The sequence below is a fragment of the Anser cygnoides genome, chromosome 21 (assembly GCF_040182565.1).
Source record: "Anser cygnoides isolate HZ-2024a breed goose chromosome 21, Taihu_goose_T2T_genome, whole genome shotgun sequence".
NCBI classification, from domain to species: domain Eukaryota; kingdom Metazoa; phylum Chordata; class Aves; order Anseriformes; family Anatidae; genus Anser; species Anser cygnoides.
The window spans coordinates 3,416,063-3,438,259 of NC_089893.1; the positions used below are offsets into that span (position 1 = coordinate 3,416,063).

The 22,197-nt window shown below is 47.1% G+C and overlaps 3 protein-coding genes across 6 annotated transcripts; 1 reads left to right on the plus strand and 2 right to left on the minus strand.

Annotated features, from left to right (window-relative positions):
- Positions 1-52: 52 nt before the first annotated feature.
- On the minus strand, positions 53-5,693 carry MPZL2 (myelin protein zero like 2). The gene is made up of 6 exons (XM_013187065.3): positions 5,494-5,693; positions 3,493-3,659; positions 2,649-2,859; positions 2,265-2,409; positions 1,832-1,919; positions 53-1,317 (listed from the first exon to the last, which is right to left on the minus strand). Exons 1-5 carry the CDS (start codon positions 5,546-5,548, stop codon positions 1,859-1,861), a joined length of 639 nt encoding a protein of 212 aa, XP_013042519.2. The 5' UTR covers positions 5,549-5,693; the 3' UTR covers positions 53-1,317; positions 1,832-1,858.
- Positions 5,672-16,957, plus strand: CD3E (CD3 epsilon subunit of T-cell receptor complex). Of its 3 annotated transcripts, none has more exons than XM_048063397.2 (8): positions 5,672-5,812; positions 10,397-10,511; positions 11,961-11,981; positions 12,262-12,282; positions 12,800-12,988; positions 13,867-14,019; positions 15,002-15,048; positions 15,404-16,957. In XM_048063397.2, exons 2-8 carry the CDS (start codon positions 10,427-10,429, stop codon positions 15,458-15,460), a joined length of 573 nt encoding a protein of 190 aa, XP_047919354.1. In that variant the 5' UTR covers positions 5,672-5,812; positions 10,397-10,426; the 3' UTR covers positions 15,461-16,957. The 3 variants fall into 3 exon arrangements, with proteins under 3 accessions (XP_047919354.1, XP_047919353.1, XP_013042723.2); XM_048063396.2 differs by lacking the exon at positions 5,672-5,812 and adding an exon at positions 9,353-9,496; XM_013187269.3 differs by lacking the exon at positions 5,672-5,812 and adding an exon at positions 10,167-10,279.
- Positions 16,958-19,096: 2,139 nt separating this feature from the next.
- Positions 19,097-22,181, minus strand: CD3D (CD3 delta subunit of T-cell receptor complex). Of its 2 annotated transcripts, none has more exons than XM_013187302.3 (5): positions 21,616-22,181; positions 20,550-20,630; positions 20,046-20,177; positions 19,769-19,812; positions 19,097-19,419 (listed from the first exon to the last, which is right to left on the minus strand). In XM_013187302.3, exons 1-5 carry the CDS (start codon positions 21,857-21,859, stop codon positions 19,357-19,359), a joined length of 564 nt encoding a protein of 187 aa, XP_013042756.2. In that variant the 5' UTR covers positions 21,860-22,181; the 3' UTR covers positions 19,097-19,356. The 2 variants fall into 2 exon arrangements, with proteins under 2 accessions (XP_013042756.2, XP_013042755.3); XM_013187301.3 differs by having other exon boundaries at positions 20,430-20,630; positions 21,616-22,051.
- Between the last annotated feature and the right edge of the window lie 16 nt (positions 22,182-22,197).

The window sequence follows — 22,197 nt, forward strand, 5'->3', positions numbered from 1 at the left end:
CTCGCACCGGGGGACAGGGCCCAGCGGGGCTCACCGAAAAATCAACGCTCGCTTTTATCCACAAACCGTGTTTATTTATGACGAACAAAATAGAAGGCAATATCGTACAAACAGATAATGTGGCCAGCACATTACAGGTAGAGTTATAAAGTCATAAAGTTAGTCTTTAAACAAACAGGCTGATATTTTGTTTTAGCGCTGGTTAAATACAGTAATAGCTCAGTGGTTTTTAATGATTTGGGGCTTCATTTGCCTTGGATTGATTAAGTCAATGGAAGTACAGGGTAGGTGTTAAATAAGATTGAACACAGGAGTAAGGTGTGCTGATGGCAGCCTGGGGCAGTAAACAGCATCCAGAGAAATACTGGTGATAGTGTTTTTGGAAGACTGGTACAATGCTAGCAGCCACCGAGTGCTGTTTTCGAATTCAACTTGAGTGTGGCAGCACACCATTATCACTTGCTTGGGGCAGCCTCCAGCGCAGCCGCTGCCAGCCCACGTCCCAGGGCACCGCAGTGGGATGTGCAGGTCTGCTGGGTCAGGGCAAGAGGCGTTGCACCTCACAGCTTGTCATCCACCAGGAATAATGGGGAGAAGCAGGACTGGAGCAGCAGAGGGAAAGGAGGGCAGTCTGGGCTGCACCAGGACAAGGGGAGTGGGAGAAGGGGAGCTGCCAAAGCACATGGCCACGCTGTGCGCACTGGAAGGCAGCCTTTTCAGCTGTCACATTTACAAAGTGTACTGAAGTTGAGAAAGATCAACATGAAAAACACACCCACTGGGAAATGTTACCCCTAATAAGAAACAGCATGCATTCCCAAAGACTTTCCGCTTAAAGTAGCAAACAGACAATAAAGGTTGTAGCAGCTAGCGGCCCCTCTGATCCCTCACCTAGCGAGTCCTCCTTTTAGTGACATCAAACAGGTTTTTGAGGGTGGAAAAATTGGGCACCACAAATGTACCTTCCAAATTTTAAGGTGCACAAGTGTGTCTGCTCAGACACAGCAAATATTCAGTCAGCTGTCTTAGCATTTTGTTGACTGTGTTGACTTCTGTGATTTTTTCATCCTCAGAGCCAATTTGTTCACGTTCAGCAGCTGTGAAGATTAAGTAAACTTCCTTGTTCATGGGGCAAGTTCCTCCTGTTTTGCTTCAATGAAGGAAATAACACTTTACAACTTATGTTAATGTCACCCTCTTTTCTTGCAAGAATTTCAGGTTGAGCAGGGATACCACACTTGCAGCATCAGGCGTCTGTAATTCAGCTTTGTTCTAACATCCAAAATTACAAGCTCTCGCCATCTGCTTCAGAAGTACCTAAGAAGAAAGATTATAAGAGAAACAAAACAGATGGATTACTCAGGATTATTGTTGAAAATAAACATAGTAGAGGCATCTGCCGACCTCAGAAACTGAGTGGTTAAAAATTAGGCTGTTTCAGCAAAGCCAGCAAATCTGGAAAGAGTTTCAGTCTTCCTGTAGCAATTTAAAATAAAGATTAAATGAATCCAAAAATAGATTCAAAACTAGTGAAAGGAAATTAATTCATTTCTCCACCCACAAAGCAGACAAGCTATGGAAAGCAGCAATAACGGCTTTCCTACAATGATCCTCAACAATAAGGTGGAGAAATCCCTCCTATGGTTAAGAGGCAGTTATGTTGCCACTGCTTGTTCAGTTGTCAGTCTCTCTCTGAAGGCTCCTCAAGAGCAAAATGTGACTATAGTCTCAGTTGTTCATGTTCATGGCTACCATGGCCTGTTGACTGTGAACAGAAGTGAAATGTTTAAGTAACACTAAAGCATTAATTAGAGAATGTTTGAATAGATACCTGCATTGTATATACTATCAAAGACCTCTAGTCTTCTAATGGAGTGGCTTCCTTTTCTTCTCTGATCTTCAGCTTCTCCTTTTCTCTACTATTATTTAAAAAAAAAAAAAAAAAACAGCATCAGATATCCTGAGCAGCAGTCAGGTTCTGAGTTATGTATAACATAGATAACATAAAACAAGAAGTTATGCAGTCTCCTCCTCGAGTGAGGAGCCACCTTAAAGGGCAAGAGCAAAACAAAGACTGCAAACTTCATTCATCTGGGGCTCTGTTCTGACTGCAAGTAAGCAGCCAATTATGCTATTGTGTTAGCAGTTTGCATTGTAGATGCTTAGTGTAGGGTCCAAGCCAATGAATCAGAGTGGCCATGAAGATACATTTGACAAGCTTTCTTTCCCAGAAGCCTTTCTCTCTCTCTCCCCCTTGTCCTTACAGTTCAGTATCTGACACCTCAGTCGTCTTCTCTTGCTTTTTCTTCCGATGGTGTCGACAGATAATCACAACTGTCACCACAATGATCATCAGAATACATGCAGACCCAATGGCGATGGCAAGGAAGTGGATTTCTGAGAAATGCACTGCATGGAGAAAAACACAAGAGGGACACACTGAGGGCTGCTGATATTAGGCTGGGTACCTGTATCCATGAATATAACCTTTTCTTAAGCTCCTTTTTCTGTTATACCCATGAACTTTCATCATGCTTTCTCCTTATAATGCTTTTGCTTCCATACATTTTTCCAAACGTGGAGGAAGACCAGCTGATGTTCTGCACTGGCTAAACTCATAACCTCTGGTGGGGTTCTTGGCCTCTCACCTTTCTGCACAACTCTGAGTCGCACTTCACCAATTGTGCCATCAACGTCTGGTGGGTTCTTCACCTGGCAGGTGAATGTCCCGTTGTCAGTGGGCTGTAAATTCCAGATAACAATGGAAACATCATAACGCTCAATATTCCCATCCCAAGTGGCTCGCCCTTTGAACCGTCCAGCAGACAGCTTGTAGGGCTCCTTGAGGTAATAAAATACCTACAAGAAGGAAAGAAAGTAAACTGTCATTCCTGTGGCTTGTGCAGTGTTTCTGATGGAAGCAGCACGTGAAAGTGGAGTGGCACCAGCTGAGACACACGGCCTAAGATAAGGAGAGTTGAGTTGGCTCAGTTTCTCTCAGATGAACTCTGAGGCAATTTCAAAAGATCATACCCTTGCTCCAGCAGCCATGCGATCTCAGTCCTGCGCAGGCCTAAGGCTTTGTTAGGCTGTGTTCAGTGTTCTTTCAGTTATACTACAGTGCTTGTCGATCTGCTTACCCTGCCACGTTGGCCAAAGAAAATCATAAGTCGTCAGGTGCAAGATGTTAACTAAGGCAGGATTCAGCTGTAAACATGTACAGTTTCATCAGGCCCCAAATCTTTTAACCACGATTTCCCAAAACTAAACATAAAAATTGTTTCTCGAACCAGGTTCTGTAAACAAAACTTCTTGCTTAGAGTAATCCTTATGAACTGCAGAGAAAAGGGCCGAGATGTACTTACTCATGTGTTTCGGCTGTGCTTGCCCACACCAACACCTGGAATTGTTACCCAGCCAGTGCTGGGCCCTAGGAGTGGTTTATTTGAGCAAGTGTGCATCAATGAAATGGAGCATAAAGGTCTCACTCACTGGCTCATGAGAGCTCAGGTCCTCAGGCTGGAAGTTCCATGTCACTGACAGTTGTGGGCTAATAGGGCTGCTGCTGGAGAAGGTGCATTTTAAACGTAGGTTAGTTCCATTCAGAGCATCCACCTCCTTGGAAGTGTAAACTTCGAGGGCTGTGATGGGCCACAGTGCTGCAGAGAAAACAACAAGGGGTTAGAGGTAAACAAAACTACTGTTTACGAGTAAAATTATCACTTATCCTTATCTTTGTTTGATCTACGCAGGAGCCTGCTTTATCTGTCCTTATTAATGTTTAACATAACATTCAAATCCCATAGATTTAATTACTGAGGGAGGTAGTCCTGCTTATGCAGAATCCAAAAGATCCCATGTGCCTCAAGGTTTTTGTCAGCTGATATGCAGGTTGCACAGTGCTCGTTTTACTGGAGTTTGCTTTCATCTGTATTGCTGATACAATGCTTCCTTTGTAGTTTTGTGGCTGCACAGTTAAACACTGACAGATCTGATACCTAGTTGAGAAGGGACCACTGAGAGGGACTTTCCTATAGGAACAATACACATTGGTTTGTTTTCTGGGGGAAATGTCTCCTTCAGGCATGAGCAAACAACATCCAGGAGGTACACTTGTAAATGGCAGCCCTCCTGCAATATGCTCTGATTAGCACTAAAGATGCAGTATAACTTCATGTGCTTGTCCTCATCACATGACGGCAGGTGATTTACACTCTACTGCACTCAATTCCCCACCCAGATTTCTCCAGAAAACCAGCTCTTTTCCTCCGAGTAGCATTGCTAAGCACCTACGAATGGTTGCCACTTCCCATCCCAGAACTTTCTTTTATACACTTTGTATTATCAGTTCGCGTGGCACAAATACCATGGTGAAAGCTGCCCTTATTTATGTAAGAAGTGTCTGTTGAGAAGGTTAATAACACCACTGGACAATTATAGGGAAAGCAGGTTGATAATTTCCACCAAACAGCAGTGCCAGTTGAAAAATCTTGCTATTCCTGCTCTGGAAGGGGACAGTCTTCCCTGTTCTTGATAATGTACTCCCCTTACTTTCCTTTTACCCACTTATAGAAGGAAAAAAATTGCTAACACTGAAAAAAAAATTCCTGTCACTTTAGGAAGGTGAATTAACTTACCCCATTGTGACTCAGGGAAAAAATAGCTTATCTGGGGCTGTAAAATATGGTTTCATGGCAAAGACAATTAATATATTTCCTGTATTTGAAAATAATTCATAGCCAAAGAATTTCTTGACAAATATTTCCTTTTCCCAAAGAAGAAAATATTTGAAATGCCAAACCACTGCAGGTGCTCACACTTGAAAATTTCATTGGCTGAGATCATGTTTCTTTTCCAAGTGTTAAGTTGTCCTGATTTCATTTTAAATTTCTTAAAAAGAACAAGTGTAGGAACTAAGTGTAAAATATTTTTTTTCAAGACAAATTGCTAAGAGTATGGGTGCTGATGCCTTTAGGTAAGGAGGACATGGTGGTCCCAGACCAAATTTTGATTCTAGTTATACTGATATAAACCACTGAAAATTCCAGTGAGTTTTTTGCTGTCGTTCTGATTTATTGCTGTGTCTAAACTGTATAAACTGTATAAACTTAGGATCTAAACTGTTTAACAATCTCTGATTGTCTAGTAACAAAGGCAGTGAAAAAAAAAAAAAAAAGAAAAAAGAAAAAGAAAACAACCATCCGAGAGTAAAGTCCAGATTCCTGCTGAGTGAAGGCAGGAAAGGCAAAGATGTGTAACCTTAGCTCAGAATTAGAGCGGTGCTCTTCCTCCGCTCAAACACACCTAAACCTGTTTTGCAGAGAAATTCAATCACTTGCAAGCAAACCCAGGACCAAAAGAATCGCAGCAATTGTCCACAACAAATATCCGAGACTCCTACAAAGTCACTGCCTTAATGAAGATGATAATTAAGGGATGAGAAGAGGAAAGTCAAGATGGCAACTGAGGCCAGGCAATATCAGGTTTCCTTACCTCGGAGCTGTACCCCAAGGAAGAGCACAGCTCCCAGCCAGGTGAGGCCATGCATCAGGAAGACAAGTCCGTACTCTGGAGGTTGAGCAGTGCAGGGAAGAGAAGTTTGTTTCAGGCTCTCAATAGCTGGATGAAGGACAAATTTCTCAAAGCCTTCTCGGGACAGTTGAGCAAATTCCTTTCCCTCGGTTTGGGCTGCAAGGCAACGTGCGCGCTTTTTCCTGTTTGAGTCACGGATTGCTCCCAGCCCATGCAATGAAAGGCAAGGTGTGGCCAGGCAGTACAGATCACTTGTGCGTAAAACAGGGAGATTTTCAAGGTAAGATTAATTTCTTCTGCCTCCCATATTCCTTTGCTCTTTTGTGTTGCAATCATCCCTCCTCCCAGCTTCCACTTGAAACCACTCCCCTCTTGGGGGAGGTAATTTTGCTCATAAATTTGCCCTAGGTTATTTATAGGTAGCCTGAAGGAATGAAGGCCACTTGTTTGATAAAAACCTGCAAATAGTGTACATATAAAAAATAAAAATTAAAATTAAAAAAGGCCAAAACAGACTGCCCGTAGCAGTAATCTGGGCATGTATTCAGGGAGCAGAAGGGTCCTACTGCAACACAGATACCTATAGTTAAATTGAGGTGATCTTCATCCTACAGAAGAATGGAGAAACTGCATTAACTAGTGTTTGTGAAATTCTTGGAAAAGTCAAAAGAGAACTACATCGGATATGAGTCAAGCCCAGTGACCGTCCAGGCACAGCTGGGGAAGCCCCACTGAGCTTAACAAGCAGCACAAAGCACTAGAGAAACTCAGTGGGACACAAAATGTTTTCCCAGCAGCACGTGGATGTTGTGAGAGCATGAAAGTGAGTTGTACAGGTGTGTTAGCAATAGCAGAATGTTTGTGTTATCAGACCATAAATCATATAACAGCATTTAACTTGCTACTGGCTGTGGCTGTGTTCGTGTATGACTCTTGGTCTCGTTCCAAGCAGCCATCCTGGGTTAGGAGCTTTAGTTGTGACTGCTGCTAATTGCCTCTGCAGGGATGCCAGGGCAGGAAGGGTGAGGATGCCACTAACATTTGGGCGTTTTGAAGGGCTCCCTTCAGCTCAGAGCTCAGAGTGAGGGCAGTCTTCTCATGCAGCAATGTGGCCTGCAGTCGGGAGGTTTTGTATTGCCTGGGACACACGGAGGTGTCAGTGCTGGTCAGAACAAGGTGTTGATGGACAGAAGACAGCAGCAGGACTCTCAGAATTCCTGCTAATAAGCAACCACGCAAACATCTCTCCTCCTGTTTGCTCATCACATCCTGGCAGCAGTTTCTGAGGAGAGTACTGAATCTATATTTAACTTATAAATTTCAAGCTAAAACTTTGGCAATACAGAAAAGCACTTAGGACATCAGTCTCGCAAGCTGCCCACAGAACAGCACAGCGAATCTTGTCTCTGCTAATAGCTCTGAGATACCACGTGTCTATTTTCCTTGGAATAATTTGGCCCTGTGTTAACTCTTCATCACTGCATCTCACTAGATTTCCATTCAGTTACTATTCCAAAACATCATTTCCATTTCTTTCATTGCCACTGTAAACATTTATTAGGCTGGGTTCTGTTTTTGTTATTGTTGTTTGTTTGTTTTGCCAGCAGAGGATACAACCTGTTTTCAGATTTTCTTTCAGGTGTCTGTAAGAGTGCTCAGCAGGCAGTTTGCTGGAGCTGATTTGTTGTGGAAAAAAGCATCAGTCACACTGAGGGTTAAAAGTTAGCCTGGAATGACGTTAGAGGGTTTTGTGCACAACTGAGCTGATCATTTTCTGTTTGCACTGGAAAGCATGAAAAGGAACTTTCCAAGGTTCCTATATTGCTGAAAGAGGAGTTTTATGATGATAAAAGATGTGGGAGGAAATGAAGTTATAGAAATGAAAAGGAGTGTGCAAAAAACAGGTCTGAAGAGGAAAATTGGCAAGAAGAGAATCTGTAGGAGAGAAAGGGAGTCTTCCTGTGGCTTAAAATATCAACTTTATGCTTATGGTTTATGCATAAACATAAACTCTGTGTATTATGTTTCCTGAGTTCTGTCATCTTTTTCTGCCCAGGAGATCTTTATCTTGAGCACTAATTATTGTCTGTCATACGACTCGTCATTTTAGCATGTTGTATGTAGACTGACATATCTCAGACATGTAGAGCTCGCTGTGTGTGCTCCAGGTATGATCAGAGCATGGGCATTATTTTCAATGCATTCAAGTAGGATGTGCTGGAGGGGTTTAGCCCTTGCTATGGTTGATTGTTCTGCAGAATTACTTGAATTCTTGAATAGCTTGCAGATCTCTAACAGTCCTAGGAGATGTAATTGCTGCTCGGCAACATCAGCTCAGGTCTGAACTTGAAGCACATCCGCACAGGCTCTGTTTTTTAACCACTGGATTCTTGCTCAGGTGTGAGAGGCTGGTCCAGGCTTTCCAAGCAAGACTTTCTTGATTTGAAAGAAGCTGATCCCTTGTAATTGCAGTGGTGTCGGATCAAATATTTGGGTCTTGACTGGCTCTCCTCGGAGGAGAGAAATTATTCACTGCATATGTAGAAACTCTGCTGGGAAGCAGGGAAACGTGATCCTGATGATGGCTCCTAGAGTTTGTTCTTTGGGGAACTGATGCTGTCAATTCTTCTAGTCTGAAAATGTATTTTTATAGTGGTCCCATGGGGAAAAAAAACATACTTAGTGCAGTGGTGCAGCAGCATTTTCTGAGGATGCTGAGGCAGATCTGTCCCATGGAGAGTGAAGAGCTGCAGCAGGCTGCCTCTGGCTGGCTGCCTGTGCAGGGACCGTCTCTCGGGAATTTTCTCTACCTGTCAGCTCAAGCAGTTGGCTCTAAGTGGAGCTAAGTATACAGCTCTGGTTCTGGGTCTTTCCCTCACACATATTCAGGGAGAAGCACAATTGTGTGGTTAGAGCAGCGTTAAACAGCACGACTCCACAGCTCCCTTCCTCAGCCTGTCATTTGATTTTGGCTCAGTCCCACTGGGCTGGTTTCGTGTCCATGGCTTTCTTCAGCACAGGATGCCATCAATTACATGCTGATCGCTGCAGAAAAGCCCGAGGCACCCCCAACTCCGCATGGATCAGTGCATCCGTGTTACAGGTAATCGACTCATCCAGCAAGGCAGTCAGGCTGTAGGAGTTTCCAGTTTAGCACTTTGGCCTTTTGTTGTGCTTCATTCCAGCAGTCGTCTACACAACTTTCCCGCAGACTAGGCTGGCACCTCGTAAAATCATCTGTCTGCGTAGCAGCAACTTCTTATCCTCAGGCAGCCCGTGCAGAGTCCAGTAGGACAAGTATGTTTCTCGCTGTCGCTGCCCTTTGGCCACTGAACAACAACACTGGCTCTCAGTTAGGACCACATTTGTTTAATGCACACACTGGGGACGAGGGTCTCCTCCAGTCTTCACTTGCAATCTTTCACTAACCTTCAGCATCTTGTTTCAAAACGTGCTGAATCCAGCTGTTAACAGAGCACCAAGTCCCAGGCACCATTACTAGTAATGTAATTATTTTTCATTTTGAAAGAAAGTTAAGTAAAAGGAAGTCTGACAACTAAGTGGAGCGCCTCAATAAATTAAATAAAGGCCCACAGCATTATCATTAGCCATGTCGTTAAATAGCACGTTTTTGGGAAGGAGCAAGAAGCCAGCTCCATCCATCTGGAGTCCCTTGAGATGTGCACGACAGGTGCCAAAGCATAGTGCACCCTTGTGGAAGGGGAAGCTTTGGCTTGCCTTGAGCGTCTGCTTTGGGCAGGTGCCCTAAAAATCCCCAGTACTCTCGCAACCGTTAATAGCAGCTCTGCTACCTCTGTAGGCTTCAAGCACAGGAAAACAGAAAGACAGTGTGTTCTGCCTGCCACTGTCCCTGCAAAGCCTGGAAAGGTCCCAGCCCGAGGAGGCCTTCGCTGCCTGAAGCCCAGGTTTGCAAGGAGAAAGCTCCCCGCCGCAGGCTGCAGAGGTAGGCATGCTGAGCAGAGCACGTTGGCAGGGGCAGGAGCCCCCTCTAGTGGAATCAGGTCACTTTGACTCGTGTTTTTAAAGTCGGAGTTAGTCCACAGAAAAGCTCTGAAAGGAGCCAGTGCAAGCTCTTCGTCAGGGAGTGGGGTGATAGGACAAGGAGTAGTGACTTCAAACTAAAAGAGGATAGATAGGGTATATTAGATAGTAGGGAGACATTTTTTATATGAGGGTGGTGGGGCACTGGAACAGGTCACCCAGAGAAACGGTGGCTGCCCCATCCCTGAATTGTTCAAGGCCAGGCTGGATGGGGCTTTGAGCAACCTGGTCTCATTGGAGGCGTCCCTGCCCACGGCAGGGGTTGGAACTAGGTGATCTTTAAGGTCCCTTCCAACCCAAACTATGATTCTGTTAAAACCTCCGATGGGACAGAGAGTCAGATGTGTCTGAGCACTGCTGGCCACGCGGTGTTTCTAGGTGTTGAGCTTCTTGTAGTGTTTCTGGTTCCTTTGTTGATTCCCTCAGTATGTTAAGTTGCTTGCAGCAGTTTGAACTTCGGAAACACTCATATTGAAAAGTTGTTATGAATATGGGCTTGTTTATCTCTCCGGCTGCTCCTAAAGCAGTTACAACGGGTCTCCAACTGCGCTGGCGCAGAGCAGCCACCCCTTGCTGCCAATGACGTGATAGGAAGACATTTTGAGCCTCCACGCTTCCTGAACTGGGTTCATTTTATCATTTGCGTTCTGTCTTTCTTGGCTGCTTGCTGGTTTCACTGGAAACAGTGAGTCTCCTCGGCACTGCTCCATTCATTGCCGTACACAATTCTAGGAAAAAATCTTGGGCCTCTTTCTTGTAAGCGAGAACTTGAAACGCCAACGTGTTCTTTCTTCCTTCACAGCCAGCCTTAGTGATGCCAATCTGATCGGCAATGGTAGAGAAGAGCAAGAGAAGGAGGAACACAAGGATGAGGTTTGAGCTGTCCTTGCCCCTCCTGGGACTCCTGCTGTGTGTGGGTGAGTAGAGCTGGCCAGAAGTCCGCTGGGATCCGAAGGGTGGCTGCCAGGGGTGCAGCAGAGAAAGCACGGGCGCATGCAGCTGGTTTTGCAAAGTACATGCATCCACATCTTCTGAAACTGGCAAGTACAGCTGCTGCTCTCCAGAGTGAGTGTTTCCCTCAGAGGACAGAAAAATGGGAATTCAGCCCTCTCAGGCTAGAGGAAGAATCTAAGGTCCCTAGGGAGCTTTTGCTTGCTAGCACTAAAACACCTGGTCTCCAAAATTTATGCAACAAGTTGGGTGAAATTAAGAGCTGGAACTTCAGGCACTACTTTCCACAGCAGCGTGAACTATGAGGGTCTGAATTTTTAATTCTTATTTTATTTCTACTCTTCAGTCATGCACTTTTCTTAAATCATTTTGTGATCAAGGGTGAATAACTTCCATTCTGTGTTCAGATTCACTGTGATATCATGGGAGGGGCAGCATTTTCCACGTTACCAGTTTGAACTGACCAGAGTTTAAAAAGCTGTTTTAAGATGAAATGAGGAGTATCTGTAAAGGCTATAAAGAAGCTGGTAACTACGAAAGATAATTGTGAAAGGTAACTAAAAGGTAACTGCTGTAAGACTACAACTCCTGTGCCAATGTGCTGTAAATACCAACTGCTATTCTTTGAGAAAACTGAGAACATTTGGTTTGGCAATGTCCTGTTCTTTTTCAAATTTAAATTGATTTTATACAAAGAAAAAAATCATCAGATAGCCTTCTCTCCAGCCAAGTCCTATGCCTGTGTAATTTCAAATCTACAGTTTTGTTATAAGTAGCTCCTACTGTAGAGCAGGCATTACCTGGATTGAGACAACAGCACTAAACACTTAAATACACCTCATTCCTTTACTTACTTAGGTTACTTTCTATCAACAAATATCTTTAAAGCAGATCACAAGTCTAATGCAGATCTCCTAAAAACTTTTTATAATACTTCATCTCCAGACTTCAATGGGGCTACTTGTTTCCTACAAAGAGAGAGAAAATCATGTAGGTAAATCTCTTTACAGACTTAAATCGAGCATCAGGCTCCATTCTACCAGTGGCATACTCTTGTAGAGCACAGCTGCTCTCACTGCAGAAAACAGGCATGATTTTCCAGCACTCCTTGGCCCATGGTGATAAAGCAAAATTGTTGGGTGTACTCTGTGCAATAAATCTTTTTCTAAACAGGCTCAAAAATCATTCAAATTTCTGTTCTGCATTACTCTATGTTAAAAATGGCTTCCAAAGAAAAATACTTCATTTTAAAACAACATCCTGTCTCAGTTAACAGAATGTTTTATTTAGCACAAACATAAGAGTATTAACATGTCTTTCAAGCAGCTGAATTCAGAAACAATATCCTTGAAATAGGAAAGGTATATGATATCAGTGGCTAATTTGCTTAACACATGTTTTTCTTTCTTTTGTAGTTGGCACTGCAGCTCAGGAGGGTAAGTGTATTTTACCAGCATTCTTAACAATTTATTATGCTAAAAAGACCAACTATGCCTCACAAGTGAGAACTCCTAGTCAAACGGAAGTATTTGAATTATAAAAATATTGTAGGATAGGAAAAAAAATCCCTGTTCACTGGCTGTCTTGAATTGTCCCTAATTATTGTTAGTGATCCTGAAGTAGGGTTGGGCATTTTCAGAGAGTGGTAAGCAATGGCTTGTTGGGTGGGCTGATTTGTGGGCTGATTTGCCAACACTAACTATTTGTTTCCTGCAGTTACTGATGAAGAACTGAAGGGTAAGTGTATTTTACTGGCATTCTTCTATTCATTCTAATATGGTATGATATAAAACTTCGCAGGCAAGGACTAGAAATATTTGAATTCAAGCAGTGCATTGGGAGGGAAACATTTCCTGTTTCTTAGTTGCTACTTCCATCACTGTTCGGAGAAATCAACTATAATGAGTTGCCCCTAGTTGCTGTTAGTGGTCTTCAAGCAGGGTTGGATATTTGCAGGGACCAGCAAACACACGGATAAACAAAACTATCAGTGGTGCGTGGACAGACTCCAACATAAAGCTGAGCATTCTGTGATGGTATTTTGATACTGCCTAGTGTTGCAAAGAGATGAGCGTAAAAACTAAAAGTAAATGTGCATGCAGAAAATGCATACATACAGAATTTACATTGTTCAGTAAAGTCAAAGAATGAGCAGAGAAAACTGTTGTGGTGGAATCAAGGGTGGGCAGGGAAGCTTGCCAGAAGCTCTTTGTAACGATGATTTCCCTTCTTGTTGGCCCATCTTCCCACGAAGAATTCCAGGTGGATATTTCTGGAACCACAGTGACAGTCGTATGCCCGTTGCCTGAAGAAATAACATGGAGTCCAAAAGGTTTAGAGGCTCAAGGCAATACGTACGTGAAGGAGAATCATGACAGTTCTCCTCTCAATTTGAGTTGTACATCAGGTGACAAGACGATCCAAATGTACCTGAAGGCCAGAGGTGAGTGAAAAAGCATTTGGTCTATGAGAATCTACATGGGCTAGAGGTAAAGCCTACATCTTTCACTGACAAATGTTAAAAGAGATGAGGCGTGATTCTCAGTGCTGTTGGGCTGAGTGAATGCTATTCTGCAGAGGTTATTCCTGCTCTGTGTGGACAATAAAAGAGTCCAAAAGCACAGTTTTGGCAAAATGAATCTCCCTGCAATCTGCGCCTTTCCCTTCTGGTCTCCTCAGTCCCAAGATGGTTTCATATCAGGGGTTCCCACATACATAGTTCACAATGTTTTCTGCACAGCTTCTGCCACGTGACAAGGCAAGAGTAGTCTGCCATAAGGGCTAGAGGCATTTCCTATCTTGTAGAGTGGAAAACTCCAGTCTGGAGCACACAGCCTTGTTCTGTGACCCAGCAGCCAGGAAGAGTTTACCTCCGCCCTGACACAGTGTTTTAAGCCTCTGAGCCTGGTGAGGTTTGGGCAGCTGCTCTACATTCAGTGCTTAGAATGCAGCCAAGGCAGCAGGGGTTAAGGCTAGACAGGCATGAGAAGAGCACTAATGTTCTAGGAGATGCTTTGCTCAGGCCATGCAAAACAGCAGAGCGTAGTGAAGGTACTGCACACACTGATCCCCGAGACCGTATGCAGATTGAAACGGAGAGGGGATATAATGGTCTGTGCCTTCCTCCTTCCTTTCTGTTTGCTCTTTACTCCTCACTCAGAACCATTATCTTTTCTGCTAGCATTAACAGATACGTAAGGCCCAGACATAGTGAGCAGAAAGCACTTGACTAAGATCTTGGATTTGTAGCCTTTCCCTTAGCCCTCTGCTGACAAGATGGGGTACCTGGCTTCTGAGCACCTTTGTCTTTCCTTCTGGCAGTGTGCACCAACTGTAGGGAGCTGGATACCTTGACTGTGACAGGGATCATCATTGCAGATCTTCTCATCACCCTTGGGGTGCTGATTTTGGTCTACTATTTCAGCAAAGACAGGAAGGGGAGACCAAGCGCTGGTGCTGGCAGTCGGCCACGAGGTAAGAGCTATTTCAGACGTTTCTGCTCTCTGTGATGTCCACTAAGTGCTAAACGAAGCACTTCCCCTGCTGAGTGAGAGAATCCTCTGCTCCCCGCAAGTCCACAAGGCCTTGCCAAACTCCACTCCTGATAGCCACATCTGTTGCTCTGGACAGCCTTCTGTAGGGGCCAGGTGTGGCTGCTGTGTTGCGTCAAAGGCTTCCTGCCCATAGGAAACCATTTCCCAGCCTGCTGTGAAGCAGCACTGAGTTTGTGATGAAGCAAACACTGTACAGCAGATGCTTAGCTTGTGAGTGTGGCCTGCCGACCCAGCCTGGCCCCAGCCCACTCAGCTGCTGTCCCAGGCATTCAAAGACCCAGAATCAGGCATGCATTCAGGCATGAAATCAAGATCATGGTCTTACTGAAGTTGTACATTTGAATTCCTGGCTTCCGAGGCCACGGTTTGGTGGCCCAGTGAGTCCAGCAGAGGGGCTCGTAGATTATAAATGCTGGGGCAAGGTGATGCAGGGTAGTGACTTCACCACCCTGGCTTTGTGCAGATCAGACGTTGCCATTTTTTCCATAGCACCCACAAAGCAGATATAAATCTTTCAGCAGGTCTGAATTCCCTACTGTATGCTCATTGTGCCTGTTGTGTGTTGGGTTTGACAGAAATGTGATGTGCTCACACCTATGCATCTTGCCAAGCCAGGGGAATATAGATCGGGTAGCCGTTTGTGGAGCTGTAGCCTGGGCCTGTGGTCATGGGGCTGTCATGTTTTCAAGTAGTTCTTCCTGAAGAAGAATGATGGATTTCCTCCTAAGTGATCAGAAGGCCTCCTGACTGCAGCAGTGGGTCTTTAAATGCTTTATGCTCGTATTAAAGCCATACAATGTTACCCACGGTATGCATTACCCTGGGATCAACTCTGTGAAAGTCCATCGTGATATGTTAAAAGAACCATCACCAAGGCTGACCCCTCTTTGCCTCTGTTGCAGGTCAGAAAATGCAGCGTCCTCCCCCCGTTCCAAACCCAGACTACGAGGTATGGAGAACCTGCCTTTTTTTCCACCTCTTTGTGGGCTGGGGAAGGGTAGCCAGAGCTAGGAATCTGTAGCATTTGTCCTTTGTTTCTCCTTTGGAGAAGCATCCAGTCCACCTCCAAGTTTTCCAGGGGGTGGAGGAAAAAGGTGGTGAGGATGGAGCCCCTTCTCTTGGTGACGACACAGGGAGTCAGGAGCAGAACTGCAGCTTCCTGCAGACTGCACAATGCCAAAGCAGCGCTGTACCTGGTCTCTCTGTTGTGTTTTTTTCCTAAGTATTGTGTCGACCAAGATCTTGGAGTGTTTGAGGATATATGAATAAAGATTCCTGAACTAACACCTCTGCTGTTCCCACAGCCCATCCGGAAAGGCCAGCGGGAGGTGTATGCAGGCCTGGAATCCAGGGGCTTCTGACATTCCCACAGAAGACAGGCTGGATGGAAAACAGTGGCAGAGGAGTCGCGTGCTTCTGCCCAGCTTGCTACCAGTTCTCTGCAGGCCTGCTGAGGCCCAGGCATTTTGGGGTAAGCCAGGTGGCTGGACAGGACAGGCGCCCTGCTGCCCTATGCTGTCCCACCCCAAGATGTTCCTTCAGTCTGACATTAGGGATAAGAAACAAATGAGACTATTGGCAAGAGAAGTTTTCCTTCTCATTAAAGGACTGGAGCCTCACTCGTAGTTCCTGGCCTCCTTTCCCCTTGTCCTCCTCCCTCTCTGCTCCAGTATCATGCTCTGATTTTCCCTCCGGTTTCATTTCTGCCCCGAGTGCCTCCACTTGCTCCTTGTGCCTCCTGGGTAGCTGGTGGGTGAAGAGCGGGTCCTTGTCAGAGCGACTGGCCTCTGACCTTATCCTGCTCTCAGGCTCTTAGCTTTTGCTGCCCATGACTGTAACGAAAAGGAACAGAGGCAGTCAGTATATTAAAAAGAAAATGTACATTTTCATAGCGAGGCCGCTGCTTTGAATGAAAATATTTCAGTTAAAAGAAAAAAAGTAAGTTTTCCTTTAAAAAAAATGAGAAGCGTTTATACCAGTACATGCCAGCAGGCCCGCCCAGCCCCCTGCCCTTCTGGGGGAAATGGGGGAGCTGAGTACCCCTTTGCATCCAGGGTCCTTTGTGTTTCAGACCTTTGTCTGGACATCTTTAATGGGTCACACGGGAATTTGGCACCTTCCCATGTCATCTGAAAGCCAGCTAGGAAATTAAAGTGCTTGGCTGAGCGTTAGATCTTTGTTACTATTAAATTATAGGGCTCTTAGATATTACAGCTAAGATTTGACCCCCATTTAGCAATCAATGAGTATCACCTCTGCAGTCTGACTGAGACAGCACAGCAGGGATTTTTGTGTTGCCCAGATTAGAACTGAGACCCTTTGGCTCAGCCCCAGGAGCAGCACTCTGTTCTGCAGCAGCTTGTTTGCTGGGATTGAAAGGAACGTGTTGGGGCCACAGAGGCAATGCTCAGGACCCATAAAATCCAAGGGAGCATCTAACCCTTTTGCTGTGTTGTCCTTCTCATCCCAGAGACTTCAAGGACTCTTTTTTACTGATATTGTATAGTGTAGTCTAGGATAGCATAGTCTAGGATAAAAACATTTCTTTGACCGGCTTGTGTCCCGAAGGCTGTACAAGTACATTTGCTGCTGGAGTTTCATTTTCCAGAACTATTGTCACTTGCAGATTCTCATGATCTGTCCTTGTCGGCTGCCCTTTCTCTCTCCACTTGAGTTCTGCTTGGGCTCTATTAGAAAGATGGCAGGCTGCCTTGCCATTGGTAAAGGTGTTTCAGCTTTCTTTTTATACATTTAAAAATTGCAATGTATTAATAAAATGGGAGACCGAACCTCCAGATATGCATTGAAAAGATTTCCCGTGTTTATGCTTCTATTAAAGAAAAACTACTTGAACTCAGCATAGCAGTTCCAAATCTGTGTGATGTGAAGAGCTGCAGTTCCCAAAGCAGCAGCAGTGGGACAGGTTGTAACTTAAGGAGCAGAGATGCTTAATGTGTGGGAACATTTCTGGCCTGAGACTGGCTGGCTGAACAAGCCACATTTCTGTTGCTCTGCAGAGAGCAACAGCTCTGCAGGGAGGAAACAGCAGCAGTGGTGGGGGTTGGGGGTGGTTTAGCCCTAGAGTTTCGGCATGGGGAGATGAACACCCCAGCGAAGTTCATGCTTGAGACTGCTGTACTTACCCTGCAGGATGTGGTTTAAAGGCAGTACAGCTGGGTTTACCATACAAAGCATTAAACATCAAGGAGGGAGATTGCAAGATACAGAGAGCACTAACCCCCAGCAGCTCTGAAACTATTCTGGGTCAGGTTCTCATCTTTTGCAAATCAGCACTGCTCCAGGGAAGCTTACTCAGCCTAGCCATCGGGACCACTGCCACGGATGGGATGTGAGAGGCCTGGATCGCTCCGGGTGTACAAATTTTGCTTTGAGCTACACCCTGGTGCTTCTCCCTTTTATAGGGCCTTATACTTCCCTAGTGTTTGCCCCAACCAGTGCCATCCCACGCTCTCCTTATCTCAGTGGGATCAGCGCACATCCACCGACAACATCCTCTGTGTTAGCTGCGCTACTGAGCATTGCTTTGTCCTCCCAGGGGTGAGGCGTGGAGCCTCCCACAGCCAGCGCCGTTGTAAATGCTGCCCCTGCTCCTTGTCTGATGTGCGCAGGGCAGGCTTGCCCTGCTGGGGGTTTCTCCTGCTGTCTGGGTGTGGACAGACATCTCTGCTGCATGTTTTTGAGGTCTGATGGCCATGAAACCGCTATGAACCAGGCAGTCTGATGGTCGCTTCTTTTAATGAGGTCCTACTCGGGTGGCTTTGCCGATGGAAGGAGGATACAGCACATTCGGCCTCTAATGGCCATATCAGGCTCACCCTCCACCAGAGCAGTTTAAAGGGAAATACCATGAAGATGTGAAGAGCAAAATGTTGTTGTACGAAGAGCTGACACCACAGGAAAATGGTTGCTTTCTTGTTCTCTAAGACTGATCACTCAGTGATTCCTGTACGGACATGTGCAGTGCACCCACAGCTGTGTACAGACACAATGTTGTTTGCCATGTCAGACATGCCAGATTTGTGGCCAGTTTTCATTGTGTGAAACTGCATGTGAGCTCATTTGGTGCTTGCATTGCACCATCGAGTCACAAGTCAGCTCAGAGCCTGGTGCCCTCTAAAGCCTTAGGTACGTGGAACCCAGATTCTGAGAAAAGCAGGAAAACAGCCTACAGCTGTATGCAACTGGCACATGGGGGATAACCTGGTTTCTGAGGTTTCTAACTGCTAGCTGATCCTGCCTGCAACCTGCCTCCCGTTTTGGCCATGCTCAGGCAGAGGAGTATGGTGGAGCCTCCCAGGAACATCGGAGCTGAGGGGACTGAGGGCTGTCTCTGGCCTTCACTACCCGGCCAGCTCTGCTGCCACGTGTTTTGCATGGTCTGTGCTGCAGTTTTCATCCCCTTCACAGTTTCCATTTCCTCTTTGGGTCTAGCCCACACAAGCTCTTCTAGGCAGCTAGCCCAGCTTGCTTCTTTGCTCATGCTTCACTCCCCGAAGCACTGAGGCTGCTTGCAGGCTAGCTGGGTGCCAGGGACCTGGCAGGCCTCTGAGGTCTGGAGAATGCAATTAGATGCCAAGCCCTGCATGTGCAGAGGAAACATCCTATTGTTCACTGCCTCCTGCCACCCCCAGCTCTGGCCAGGCACTTAGCAGGAGTGATGCAGACCCTGCTGAGTGTTGCTGTGCTCCTGCTGTCCCTGTTCCCCAATTCTGGAAGAGAATTTAAGTGAGTCAGGAGCAGCAACCCTCTCCCTTCAGAAGGTCCCCCATCCCCAGCTTCAGCAATGGGCCTGGATGTCACTTGAATCCAGGCACTGCCACGGACCCCTGTCTGCGCTGGCACAGCAGTGTCCTATCAGAACAGGCAGGAACCTTAGGACTCTAAAGGGATCCAAGCAGATCACATCCAACACAGACCTTCCCCAGTGACCGCATGGCTCCCCGGGCCTTAACACAAGTGATGGAGCAGGGAGGGGCTACGGAACAGACTCATCTTTAATGAGAGGAATACAGAAATGCAACAGGTCGTGGAAAGAGCAGAATGTTACAAGCAGCCCATCCTCGCAGAGATCTGGAGGGCTCTCCAGGCAAAAAGCGACACCATCTTCTGCCAGCAGCGAGTTCACAAAGGCAGTGCCAGGGCCAGGTGTTGGTGCTCTCTGGTACTGGCAGTGGCTTTGCTGTAACAGTAAACCTGGTGTGAAGGAGTCAGTCACTGGCCCTGCTGTCTTCCCGCTTCACTTGCGGCCTTTGGCATGTGCCAGCCGGCTGTATTGTCCATCATCCCGCTCACCAAGAGGCTAAGGGGAAAAAAAAAGGCAAGGTGAGCAACAACTGTGTCTGTCCAGCCCTGGGTACAAGGTAAGCTGGCCTAAACCTCCCTTTTCCAAGATTCTGGCAAGCTCCCCTCACACCCCTGAGTTTAACAACCCCAGAGCGTAAGAGGCATGGGGTAGCTGATCCTGCCCCATCCTCTGCGTCACTCTGGGAGAGGGAGCTGTGAACTCCCCAGCAGAGAGTAATCTCCAACATCGTACGCCACTCCCCCAGCAGCGGTGCCATCGTGGCTACGCCACTGCAGCCCCGTGGAGCTCCTTCCACCCATGCACACACACCCAAATACGTACACACGTGCGCATGCACGCTCACCTGGTAGAGCTGCTCGTTGGCGATCAGGTTCTGCCTGTCAGAAGCTAAATAAAGAAAGACAGCGGTCAAAGATCGGGGGAATCATGGGCAGCGTGGTGAGCATTTGCAGACAAACCCAAGTGGCTGGCTGCTTTGAGCTCTGTGCTTTTATTTCTTCTGGGAGACATGGTAGAAAGCCCCTGCATCTTGCACCCTGAAAGGCCACCACGCAGCTCCTAGAGAAGCGCAGGCACTTCTTGTCCCCAGCTGCCGGCAGCTAGCAGGGCTCTCCCCTCACCTCGTGACATGCGTCCCTTGTCCTGGCCACTGATGCAGTACACAGCAACCATCAGGAGGACGGTGGCGATAACATCTGCAACCACAATCCCCGAGATGGTGGGAGCGTCCACTTCGATGCAATTCTGGCACACTGGAAACACAAAAGGACACGAGGACTGAGAGCAGGACCCCGACCAGGACCCTGACCCTTGCCTCCAACCGCAGTGGCTGCCCTGCCACCTGGGCCCATCCGAGCCGGGACGACCTAGGACAGGAGCTGGCAAGACTTTCACCAACTGGCAGAACCAGCCACAAGCTCTGTGAAATCAGTATTTCCCTTAAAAATTTGCATAAAAACTCCAAGCAGTCCTGTGGCTCTAGAAACAGGGCTTCTGACACTTACTTCGATAGTACACCTGGAGAGTGAGCTCTTTCTTTTCCTTTATACAGGTATAGATGCCTCTGGGATCGTCATAAATTGCACCCAAGTCCAGCTCCGTTGCGTTTGCTATCTGCTCATTACCTTTCTTCCAGAGTACATTTTTGTCTGATCCACAGGTCAGGAACACCTTCTCGTTTTTTTCTTTCACAATTATTGTCTGTCCTGTAAAATAAAGGAGAGCAGAGAGCTTGACAGCTCAGTCCTCAGCCCTCGCAGTGGTGCAGAGCTTAGGAGTCTCACTCACAGAGATGGCTGTTGCAGACAGCATCGCATTAGGCTGTCTCCCGAGACACGGAAAGGACACTGCAAACAGAAACCTCTGCAAAAAAAGCAGATTGCCCAGTGCAAAAGCAGTCCAGTGTTCAATAGGTGGTTATTTAATGCAGCTCTGGGTAGTGTACAGATCCAACTTTCCTTTGAGCGAAAACCAACTGGAACCAGGTATCTATCTGGACCCATTCAGCCTGCGTGTGTCGGAGCCTCATCCTGCACAGAGATTGCTTTGGTAATGAAGTGCAACTGCAGCAGAGACATTTTAACAGCGAGTGAAATGTCTTCACCAACAAGGACAGGAGTTGAGCCCAAACAAGCGAGGCAAAACCCCGCAGAGGGTGACACTGAAAACAACCATTCTTAGTGAAAACCATCCAAAAAGAAAACCAACAACATAGAATTGCTTCCTTGGCCCAAACACGTCACCCTCAGAGCCTGCAAGTGGAGAGCAAATTCCCTGTCTTACTTGCTGGGCACTGGAGCAGAGTACAGCGTACAGCCTCTCCTGCTTGAGTACGCGTGCTGGTACAAAGCCCATGGCTACTTCAGTCTAACGCCAGAGTACTGCCATGTCCAACCACACGCTGTGTCACCGTCAGACAAGTCTGCGCCATCAAAGACAAGCCACGGCATCCAGACTGCCACAGCAATGGCCCCAGTCCTAAGCGGGCTGACAGAGCCACGAGGGTGAGCCCATCCTCAAGACTTGTTGCACCAAATCGCTCCTTCCTCCCTACCCATGCCCGTCAACCTCACACCGAGGAGCTGTAATGGAAAACCCCAGCCTCAAAACCCCGGAAAAGCAGCACGGCACGCCGGGGGTGCCGTCCCCATGTCCCCACGGGGTTCAGCACCCGATGCCCTGGGGACTTACCTTGGACACCCAACCCGGCCACGGCCACGCTGGCGAGAAGCGCCCAGGTGCCCAGGGCCTGTCCCCTCCGCATGGCGTGAAGCAGCGGCAGCTTTTCGGGGGGGAGGAAGAGGAGAGAGCTCCTCGGCACGGCGCGGCGCGATGCGCCACCCAGGTCTTTGTCAGGCAGCGGAAACCCGGGGGCTGGGGCCTCCCTCCTCCAAGGGCAGCGAGGACTGCCTCCTCGCCCAGCCCTGACACCCATGGGAGGGCACGATGGGCCTGAAGCAGCAGGTCCCCCAGGTGGCTACGGGCCCCCACAGCACCCATGGGTCCCTCAGAACCTGTGGGTCCCCTCAGTTGCCATGGAACCCCCAGCACCCATAGGTCCCCAGCTGTTATGGTCCCCCCTGGCTGCTATGGGCCCCTGGCTGTCATTCCTTCCCCCCAGCACCCATGGTCCCCCCAGCACCCATGGACCCCCAGCACCTCTGCGTCCCCCAGCTGCCATTCACCCCCCAGCACCCACAGGTCACCTCATCTGCCACAGAACCCCCACCACCCATGGGTCCCCACCTACCATAGTCCCCCCCGGCTGCTACA